General features: G+C 38.3%; 1 protein-coding gene across 1 annotated transcript in view; it reads left to right on the forward strand.

The window, feature by feature from the left end:
• Window positions 1–11435, forward strand: part of dync2h1 (dynein cytoplasmic 2 heavy chain 1) — a 121196-nt gene that overhangs the window by 52715 nt on the left and 57046 nt on the right. The window contains exons 69-75 of the mRNA XM_008301723.1: window positions 1109–1207; window positions 2548–2671; window positions 4305–4468; window positions 4814–4933; window positions 6414–6548; window positions 8118–8261; window positions 10903–10992. Of these exons, the coding sequence (XP_008299945.1) occupies window positions 1109–1207; window positions 2548–2671; window positions 4305–4468; window positions 4814–4933; window positions 6414–6548; window positions 8118–8261; window positions 10903–10992 (876 nt within the window). The remainder of the gene's footprint in view (window positions 1–1108; window positions 1208–2547; window positions 2672–4304; window positions 4469–4813; window positions 4934–6413; window positions 6549–8117; window positions 8262–10902; window positions 10993–11435) is intronic.

Consider the following 11435-nt stretch of genomic DNA (forward strand, 5'->3'; position numbering starts at 1 on the left):
TCATCATCATAGCTCACACTTTGTTTATCATAGCTGTGTATTTGTGTTTCTTTCACTGTATGTAGTTATGTGTCTAGCTTGCAAGTGTGGATTTATTGTCCAAAATGCTGATGGTATACACGGTCATCTAAGATAGTACCTTTATGTTTATGGATTTAACAAAATTCTTCTTTGGAAAAAGTAAGTATCAAACATGTCTACTCTTACTGTGGCCAAACTACTCTATGTTTGATTTGTCTGCTGTGTGCACATTATCTCCAGAGATCTTTGACACAAACAGTTGCAAGAGTTGTCTGCAGATCCTGTGGAGAAATTTTCATGTTCTTGGAGTATTCTTCTTTCCATCACATTGTCTGTTTTTGGCTGAATTTGCTGGAACGGCCAGTCCTGGACAAATTACCAGTCAGTTGAAATCCACACCTCTTGTAAATGATTATTCTTACAGTGGAATGATTTATTTCAAATAATTGAGGTGATAATCGGAGGTTTAAATAAGACAGATTGCACCTGTCACTGCCTGTGAAGGTTCTAATCGTTGACATGTGATCTAGAGCCCCAGATTGTATGGATTTAAAGGTGTGACAAAGGAGTGTACTTACCTTTTCAATGTTACTGATCTATTTTTGTGTTCATTTACATTATGGCAATGACAGATGCATTTCAGATTTATGCATCATTTGTCCGAGTATATCACCAATATTAATCTGCACGCTTTCGAAGAGGATCAAATGTTTGCCTGTCGAGGGGAAAGAACAGGCTGGGGGGACAGCATGAGAAGGAGAATCCATGAGCAGGAGACCATGAAATAGAAGAGTACATAATGAAAGCAGGGTGGTGGACTTCATTCCTTTGCCTGGCAAAGGAGTGATGGTGGTCGATAAGCATGACAGCACTGTGACAGGACTGAAATACACACACACACACACACACACACACACACACACACACACACACACACAGACACACACATGCACGCACGCACGCGCACACACACACGCTCTCTCTCTCTCTCTCTGCTTTTTCATCAATAAGTGAGCTGCTTTCTAGGTAAAACTATCCCAAACAACCTTACCTAAAATTCTGTCCTTTCTCTTTGTTCTCTACTCAGAGTGTCGCCTGTCCATTCCTGATTGACCCATCATCCCGAGCTACAGAGTGGCTATGCACGCATCTCAAACAGCACAGGCTAGAAGTCATCAACCAACAGGTGAACACACACCATCATATACACATACATGTATACCTTAAAGAACATGCAGTAGAGATCATTAATTATTCTGTCACACTCATTTTCACCCCCAGCACACTGGCAGTACGCTTTGTTCAAATCAGTCAATCCTAAACCTATCCTGTCAGTGAGGTGTCTTTCATGTCTGCAGAAGCCTATATAGCCAATCTTATCAAACATGTCTTTGAAGACCTTCGTTAGATATACTCGACTGATCTCTTTCCTCTTTTCTGATAAATGCAAACCCATTTAGTTCCCTCGTACACCCTTATCATTTAGTTGCTGCCAGACATATGATTAAGCTACCTTTACCTTTGTCATCCATGACATTGATTGATATTGGGCAGTAATACGTATTACTTACTCTTTAATAGTTAGCAATTACAAAATTGTTGTTATTTATTCTACCTAGAATTTTTGTTGCATTAAGCCAAGCTTGTCACTGCTCTCTCCACGGGGTGCAGGAGAGGTGTTGGAGCTGTACAGGAGCTGTGCAGCATTTTCATCTACTCTGTTTGAATACAAGGAGTTGACATACGCATTATGTGAATCTGTTCACACTTAACAACCAGCCATATAACTAGATATGTACTGTTAAAACTCTTGCATATTTATTCTGTCAGTTAGCCTTTTTTTGACAAACGTTAACGTTTTTCTTACCAGTCTAACAAGTACACATATTGGAAATAAAATCAATGTAATCTCTAACTAATAAATCAACTCATAAATTGTTTGCTAGTTTTTGTGGATAATAATAATATCTATAACACTGGGTTAAAAAAAAATTTTTTTTGAAGGTGTCTAGGATTTTTTAACTGATTTAGGACATTTTTGCAACGCTGAATCCAAAAATGACATCTGCTTTTCCGTATCAGGTCAGGTTTTTATGACAACTCAATTTTAAAAAATTGATTTTGCCACTAAATCGATTACATTTTTTGACATTAGCGATTGATTTATTTTAGTATTTCTCATATGAAATTGGATTTTAGAGGAAAAATTTCATTTTCTAATCCTTTTCATAAGCTAAATGATCCAAAAGTTGATGAGCGCAAACATTTGTAAAGATAAATACAAGTAAATTGCATGTGGCGACAAATCAAAATTTTGACCTCATTGAGCAAAACCAATGTAATATTTGGATTCAGCACATTGCAATTGTCCAAAATCAGCTTAAAAAACTTTGACACCAAAATGGGTGTAGACCACTGTAATCTACCAGATACATGACAGATATGTTAAAAAATACTGTTTCCAACCGCTTCTGGAAATCAGGGTATTCTTTTACAACTGGGTGTCCGTGTGCCTTCTTTCTTTAGGACAGTAACTTTATGACATCCCTGGAGCTGGCAGTCAGATTTGGAAAAACCCTGATCATCCAAGAGATGGATGGCGTTGAACCTGTGCTCTATCCGCTGCTGAGGAGGGACCTCATAGCGCAGGGTACTCACACACACTTACGAGCACAAACACTACTTTCATTCGAGATTGATTTGAATAACTCTTTTGAGCATAATTCAGAGGCTTCATCAACCACAGCTTGCTGATTACTGGCATCGATCTGGGTGTTTTTCTACAGTGTAGTGAATTCTCATTTTGAAGGAGATTGCCTGAACATTAAATTAACCAATCCTGACTAGTGCATGGGGCCAAATACAGATGTTCTCTCTGTTGATGAAAGGCTCGCTCATGAACAATATGTAGATTGTGGTCATGCTTGATTTCTGCTCATATCATGTAAAATATGAACAAAAACAAATTATTTTTTACTGACTTTATTGCTGTTATTTTATATTTGGACAAGACATATCCATGGCAGCCATGTACATACTGAGTGAAAGGTCGTAGATTCTAAATGCAGTGTGTCAATACACCTCAGTGTTGTAAAATATTGCCGTTGATAGCGTGTCAGTTATTAGTTAGTTGCTTGTTCCTGACCCAACGACTTTTTACAAACTTTAATGTAGTAAGAGATCTAAGGCTGCAGTAATTAAAAAAGAAATGGTAGTGACCCCAAACATGATGCTTTTCCGCCGTGTCAACCGTATCGGGTGTATCAGTTAACTAGTCATGAGGAGGATTTTCGAGCAGCTAATGAGCATCCTGTCGGAAGGCATTGCAAATGACTCAACAAAGAGAAGTATGAACAAAGAAGAGGGCGGATGAATAACAATAATTAAAGGGAAAAAAATCAGGTTTGTCACATTGTCAGTCCTGCCATTTAATATCAGTCTTTTGTACATAAAAAGTAATTGCTTTCTGTGTGTCAATTTCCATTTTGTACAAGGACAGAAAAAGAACCTTCAGAGAAAGGGTGGTAGTTTTTCAGGGGGAGCTCATTTATTGAGTTTGCCTGAATTACTCAGTCTTTGTTCCTTTCGTTTTAGAAAGAAGGAGCTTGAAGAGAAAAAGAACAAATTTGACTTGAGTTCACATGTATGCATGGAAATCCAATATTTTACATCCTACTGCTGTCACATTCTCTGTATGCTGATGACTCATACAGTGCTTCAACCCACCAAGCATTTCTTGGGTGACATAACATAATTCCTGTTCACAAAGGTGATAACTTATTCCCTTTAAATTGTTGCTCTTCATACATGTATTAATTACACATGTAGGTTATGTGGTATCAAAATGCTTAACAAAAGTGAAAGACATGTACACTTGTTAAAAAATCTAGCATTCTTCCAAGGTCATGTATATATAAACATGTTGGTAACATACCTGCAAAAATTAGGGTGATTCATAAGGCTCTGAATCATCCAGGAAGACGCTGTTGTCTATTTGAAGCTGAATTGGAAAGAGTGGGGGCAGAGAAGGTATGCGAAAGGGCAAGTTATCCACTTAAAAGTGGTGTTGAACAAGATGAAAAAAAGAGGCGAGACAAAGGCATGGCAGTACTGCAATGCAGACATCTTGACGACAGAAAGTCGAGGAGAAAATAGAAGGATAGAAGACAGGATTTAAAGTGACTGCTAAGGACATTTTCAACTCTGTGTGATACAGTACATGTTGCTAAGAGAGTCTTTTTGTTTATGTCCACATTTACATACATGTGCATACACACATGCAGGTCCAAGATATGTGGTTCAGATAGGAGAGAAGGTAATTGATTACAATGAGGACTTCCGTCTCTTCCTGGCAACACGCAATCCAAGTCCCTTCATCCCTCCTGATGCCGTTTCTGTGGTTACGGAGGTCAACTTCACTACCACCAGGGCAGGCTTGCGAGGACAGGTAACCCACACTCAAACTTAAACACATACACATCCTGCTATAGCAGGCCAGCTCATGGTATACCTTTGTAAAATAATAAAAAAGGACACTAAAAGGGTTTGGTCCTCTCCTGTTGTGACCTTGGTTTGAAGTGCGCTCCAGATTGTCCTCTTTTACAGCCAGCAGTATGTTTCAATTTATTGCTTAGCACTTAATGAGAAAAACCCATGTGAAAGAAGTACTTCACCACTGAAGTAGTATAGCGCATGAATGGGTTAGGCACCGTATGTTAGAGTTCTATAATATGTGTTTCAGTAGTTATACTGTATCTCCACTTGCTTGTTTGTGTTTGTGTCCGTGTGTTAGCTGCTAGCATTGACCATCCAGCAGGAGAAGGCAGAATTGGAGACTGAGAAAACAAGACTACTACAACAAGAGGAAGACAAGAAGATACAGTTGGCTCAGTTGGAAGAATCACTGTTAGAGGTACACATGCTGACACACATTGTACACTGTGAGAGTAAAGAAGAGGAGAGTTCTACAATGTTTAGTATACAGGCAAGAGCACAATCCTATATAGGTATACATTATAGTGTGTTTAATCTTTGAAAAATGTTGACAAAATCTCGGTGAAACTTTCCTCAATTTGGATTGCTCAGCTGCCCCTGCACTGCAGACCTTGTTGCTAACTTCCACTGTCAGTCAGAGAAGGGTGTAGTGGGCAGAATGAGACAGTGTGTACAGACTGAGCAGGGGGAGTTGCTAGTGCTGCGATCACTTTCCCTCCTGTGAACATTGCCAAATGTGTCTCATGGAGCACTCTGCCAAAGCCAGAGGCACCACTGCTGGGTATTGAACACATGTCTCTGTGGTGCTGCAGCAGTGCTTTTTTTTCACTGCAGCACCTTAAGCCCTGTCTTCAATACCAGTACTTTTAGATCAATTCAGTTTCATTCAGTGCGTTTGTGAGAATTCGCACCTTAAACCATTTAGAAAGTTTTTTTCTTTGTTGTTGTTGTGGTAGACCAAATACTTCTGGAACTGAGACTGTTTTTGCCTGTAATGGCACATTTACATGGATCTAAGTATACTGTTGGCTTCAATTTTAAGTTTTGTTGATACAAATCCAGTTGCTATTTTGTAAACTAGGTCTCTTTTGTGTCTGCAAAACAGATGGCAAGTGCATAGCAAGCAGGGAGCAAAATCACAAACTTTTTTTTCAAACTTTTTTTGTGCATTTCAGTCTTCAAATGAAAAACTTGTTGGTAGTTTGTAGTTATGTCATTTTACATCTATGGTAATAAGAAAATGGAGCCCAAAAATAAATAAATAAATATCACACAGATTGTTACTGCCCAAATGCTTAATAGGCTTGCTTGTACTTCCAGCCAAAACACAGCTGACAAGAGCCTAATGCATATATACAATGACAATCAAACACCCGTGCCCATGTAGCTGATAGCCATTGTAACACACAGACGTTCAACCTAATGATCATTTTGTGAACACAGTCTAAGGGAAACTTGGACACACACACATAATGCCTCGAGCAGGATGTCGTTGCCTCAATGGTACTAGACATGTAATTATTCTTGAATTGTAGGAGCATATTCGACTTGACATTTCCATGCTCTACTGCTTTCTCATCTATTTTACTTGAATTTATTTGAATAAATTTTATCACTTCGTTTCAGCGAATAGATTCCACAGGATGGAGTTGGAGAGTCATGGCAATCAATGAAGGCCTGGATAAAAGAAAAAAAAAAAACAAATGCCCCACACGGGGCTGTGAGAAACATCTCTTTCTCTTGCAACTCTTGTCAGATTATAGGCTTCAGCCAATTGATAGATAAATAGTAACATACTTTCTCTTACATAATGTGAATTCCTCAGCTGGCTTTTCTACTTTTTTTTCTCACCAATTTATGACAACCTGTCCATCTGTCTGTCTTTTTTTCCATGTCAGACACTGGCTACAGCTCAGGGCAATATTCTGGAGAACAGGGAGCTGATAGAAAGTCTGAACCAAACCAAGGCAAGCAGTGCCTTGATCCAAGAGTCACTACTGGAATCACACAGGCTGCAGGCATCCTTGGACCAGGTACTGTATGTCAGGTGGACACACACACACACACACACACACACACACACACACAAACACACACACACAAAACCTGGTAACAATTCTTGAAATGTCACCTTACTATCCTCACAGTGAAAGTTTGTAAGTGAGTTCATTTTTAGTGTGCTGTGTCAGTTTTAGAAGTTTACATGCATTGCCAGCTACAACAGTATTAGTTAGGTTGACCAGCTACCTGGATAACTTGCATTGTTGTTTGAGTGGCAAACCATGTTTTTTCTGCTAAACTCTAGCTTGCTGCAGGTGTCTTTAGCTCCTGTAAAGATTTGTGATATCTAGGTAGATATTCCACAAAGTAACATTTCCTAAAATGAATCATACATAAGTATAGAACATACATACATAAGTCATGTTTTAAACCAGGCTATTTTCATAAAATATAGTGAATGGCACACTTGTGGTTTTTCTAATTTTACCATTTTAATGAGAATCCGTATTAAGAAATGAATTACTTCAGTGAAAAACCAAACATCGTCTGTTCACTAGGAAATCATGTGTGTCGGCAGGCATTTCTCTTCACAAGAACTGCTATATTTAGTTTAGTTTAATCTAATTAATCTTCCTGTATAATTTCTAAAACAACTACTTTTATTGAAACTTGAAAGTATAAGCTATTACCCACAGTTATGCAGTATTTTCTGGTATTTGGGCTCAGATATCTCAGTATATTATACATAATTTTTTTCAGTACATACTGCAGCTATTCTTGCAAAGTACTTACTGTTGCATGCAGTATCATACAAATGGGGCACAATACTTCATCACATTATTGCGCCTTAAGCTTTGACCCTCCTGCTCATATAGCTGATGTAGTGTGTTGTCTGAAATGAGCTGTAATCTGTCTGTCTGCTCTCGGTGACTCAAGCTTGTTCATACATGTGAGAGACACTGTGATATAGTATGTGGCGTATCTTCCATGGCACAGAGGATTGTGGGTCAGAATAGCCAGGAAAACATGCTTGCTTACATACTGCAAAATGTAACCAGGTGTGGGAGGATGTCCTATTTTTTTCACATACTGTATTTGATATTCTAAATATTTTTATATCACACTATACAGTGTGCTCGTATGGGTATTGGAATGCACCCCAGATTGCACACGTGTACATACAAGCATGGATGTGTTGAAGATGCAATACATAATCATCCTCTAGGGTGCAGTGTTATACCAGAACTTATTTTGCACTTTCTTCCCTTTTGTTTCTATTTATTTATCTATTTTCTATTTCTTTAGTTCTCACATGCAAGTCCTGTCTTTTCTCATATTACCTGCCTCATCACACCTCATGATGTTTGTCCTCATTTTTCTTTCCCTCTCGTTCCATCTTGATTGAAATAAACATTTTCTCCTCTACTTTTCTGCATAGCTATCCCAATATCAATCCCTTTGTGATTTCCTCCATCCATCTGTTGTATTTTATGTAACTCTCTGAAACATATGTGGTTCTTTTTATGCTGGTTCTTGGTCTCTTTTTCTCCCCTTTGTCTTTAAAAAAAAAAAAAAGTCTTTCTCCTTGTTTTGTGTTTTAGGAGCGGGATGCCTACCTGCCTCTTGCTGAGAGTGCTAGCAAGATGTATTTTGTCATCACAGACCTGTCAAAGATCAACAACATGTACCGCTTCAGCCTTGCCTCTTTTCTGCGCCTCTTCCAAAGGGCTCTTCAGGCCAAGAAGGTAACTAGATGCCACACAGCTCTTACAGCCCTTCCATTTTCACCCAGCAGTGCAGTGTTTTAGCACATTTCTCTTGCAAAAGGATTTCAGGAAATGATTATGCTTTAATTTGCCCTTGAGCTGAAACCAACATCAAGAAAATGCATTAATGCAACTAGACAAATAATAATGTCAGTTATTAGATAAACAAACACGCTGACGTGCATACTCAAAATGTGATTTTACTGTACAGATGTAACAGTCCTGTCTTAAAGGATAACACACTGCTGGACATCACATGCACACACACAGTAAAACCATACTGTAGCTTACCTGGGTCCACAGCAGTAGAAGATCTGCACTGGTTTTTGCTTGTATTTTATAGGCAACTGTTAGAAATAGCAATGCACCTCTCCTAAACTCTGTTTCAAGTGTAAATTATGCTTCTGTTAATAAATTTAATTGCTTTGTATTGTATCAAATATGCTACCACTAATGCACAGTGCTAATTACTTAAACATTGTTTGAATGAGATGCCAGCTAAATAATCCTAAAGTGGTTAAATCTGGATGACATTTCAGTGGAAATGTGCGATGGTATTTATATGAATAAAAAGGCACAAGTTAAGCCTCTCAGAATAAATTGACATTTTGGGAAACATATTTATTCACTTTCTGGTGTCGAAACTTGAGACCAGTCTCTTAATGTGAAATCACAGCCAGCAGATGGTGAACTTAGCTTAGCAGAAAGACAGGAAACCAGCGAAAATGGCTAGCCTTGTTCTGCCTAGCAGTAACAAATAAACAGAACCTGTTTCATCTTTGTAGCTTGCACAGGCTCTGGCAGGTTGCTGGAAACTGCTCAGATGCCCCCATGTATTTTCCACTTATAAAGCTGTGTGTTTTGGGTTGGCACTTGGATCACTTGCAATCTGAAAGAAAAACCAAACTATTGCAACTGTACTTTTCAGTTTGGCTGTGCAAAAAGAAAAGCCATACATGATGGTGGGGTTACCTTGTAAAGTACAAATAAAAAGTAGATCCTTATTGTGTTGTTGCCTGGTGTAGTGTCTGCTACAATCACGTATAGAAGTACAGCCACCTTTGTGTTAAGACGCAAGAACAAAAGAAATTGACTTTCTGTGTACCTTAAAGTATCCATTTTTGTTAGCTTAAATAGTTTATCTTACAAGTTTTTCTTTGCCTGTTCATTTAGAATGAAGTTATTATTAATTTATTATACTTGACCCAAGTCATAATCATCAAATAATATAAGTTCAATCTAGAATGTTGTTTGTGTCAGCTACACAAGTAAAAGTTTTTGCAATGTATATTATTGTGTATGACAGTTGTCAGAATCATACAAGCATGAATGCAAAGCATTACATTTACTTTGTCATATTACAACATAAATAAGTTAATTTGTGAGGTCCACATTATTTTACATAAACTGAGCTTAATTCCATTTACCTAATTTTATTCTTTTCGAGGATTTTATTTCTGTTGAGGTCAGGTTTGATTTTCTTTTTTTTTCCGCTTCATTTTTATTTTCTTCAGCGAGTTTATCACAGTCTGAATTGTACAGCTGGAGAGCATCATGGGCTGTCTATCACACTGCTGTTCTCCATCTGAGCCCTAAACACTGTCTGATAACCCCACGCACACACACACACACACACACACACACACACACACAAACACACACAAACACACACACAGACATTGGGTTTAGAGACGGAGCACTAATTCCCTAAATCCTGTGTGGGTTGTTAGAGCCAGTGCTGTCATCCAAGAATGTCACCAGGCAGCAGCTGGTCACCACTGTTACGTGTGTGTGTGTGTGTGTGTGTGTGTGTGGGTCTGTGTCCGCGTGTGTTGGTAGACTCGTGGACACATGCAGCGAGTGTGGTCAGAATACTGCACTGATTCATGCACTCTCTCACTTTGTGTCTTTTTTTGTTGTATTGAATCAGCAAGTTTAATTTGCCATGAGCTGCAGATGGTTCCTGAGATCTGGAAGAGAGTTTTTTTACTCTCTCATGGCTGACATAACGCACTTTTATTTTTCTACACATCACCTCTCACACACACACACACACGTTAACAAACACACAGTACCCAGTACATTCTTGTAAATTATATACACAAAGTGCCTCTCAAATCACAGGTATTTACATGAAACACATATCTGCAAAAAACCTCACACACCTTAAATACACACTGCACGCTTTACTGGAAAACATTTGGGACATGGTTAGCAGTCCACATTGGCCGTAACAAAGCTTAGAAACAGCAGGGATTCAGGAAGAAGAAGCAAACAGGTAGGAAGAAATAAAAATAAAGGAAAGGCAGAAATGATTTATCTTGAGTTTCTGTTTTTCTCACCATTTTTCTCACGTTAATAATAATAATAGACATGGCTTCCCTCACGATCACCATTGTGTCACATTTCCATGCTGTTTCATGACTTTCCCAGTCTGTTTGGTCTGAACTCTCTGCGGTAATTCGTACATCAGAGAGACAAAGCATGAAAGTGTGTAAAAACACATGCACTGTATCATAAAAACCTGTTGAAGCTTTTTTAGTGACAGGATATTCCTGTCTAACATCATCTCATCCACTTCAATGGCTCACTAAATGTGTGTTTGTGTGTGCATTTTTAGGAAGAAGTAAATACTGAAGCCAGGATTGCTGCTTTGGAGGCCAATTTGAAGAATATGGTGTATGAGTATGTCTGCCGGTCGCTTTTCAAGGTAATATACATGCTTACACACAGAAATAGAGCAAATGTGGTGTTGAGCATCTCAAAAAAATGTCCTGCCATCTCTCGGGTGATTTGTATAGACGATAAGTGGGTAGTGACAGCAAGTGCAAAATTGCAAAATGTGGTCAGCTTGTTTTGAAACAAATTTTGCTGTTTGAGTATTTTTTTTTTTCCCCCCACCAAACCCCCAATAATTTCCTTTCTGCCCAGTATCTCTTTGTTAAATTGATTCAAACAATAGGTGGTTAATCAAAAAAAAAAAAGAAGAAGCTTTATATACACACTCATCATGAGTGAAAGTATCCACTTTTTCTACACATAGCTACTAAAAAGTTGTTTTTTTTGCCAAGCTACCTAATGATGTTATGAATATCTATTGTCCTCAACTGACTTTTGTAGGGTAGAAAATAAGATCTACTTATTTCCACACCA

This window comes from Stegastes partitus, unplaced genomic scaffold (assembly GCF_000690725.1).
Source record: "Stegastes partitus isolate 25-593 unplaced genomic scaffold, Stegastes_partitus-1.0.2 Scaffold35, whole genome shotgun sequence".
Classification (NCBI taxonomy): Eukaryota; Metazoa; Chordata; class Actinopteri; family Pomacentridae; genus Stegastes; species Stegastes partitus.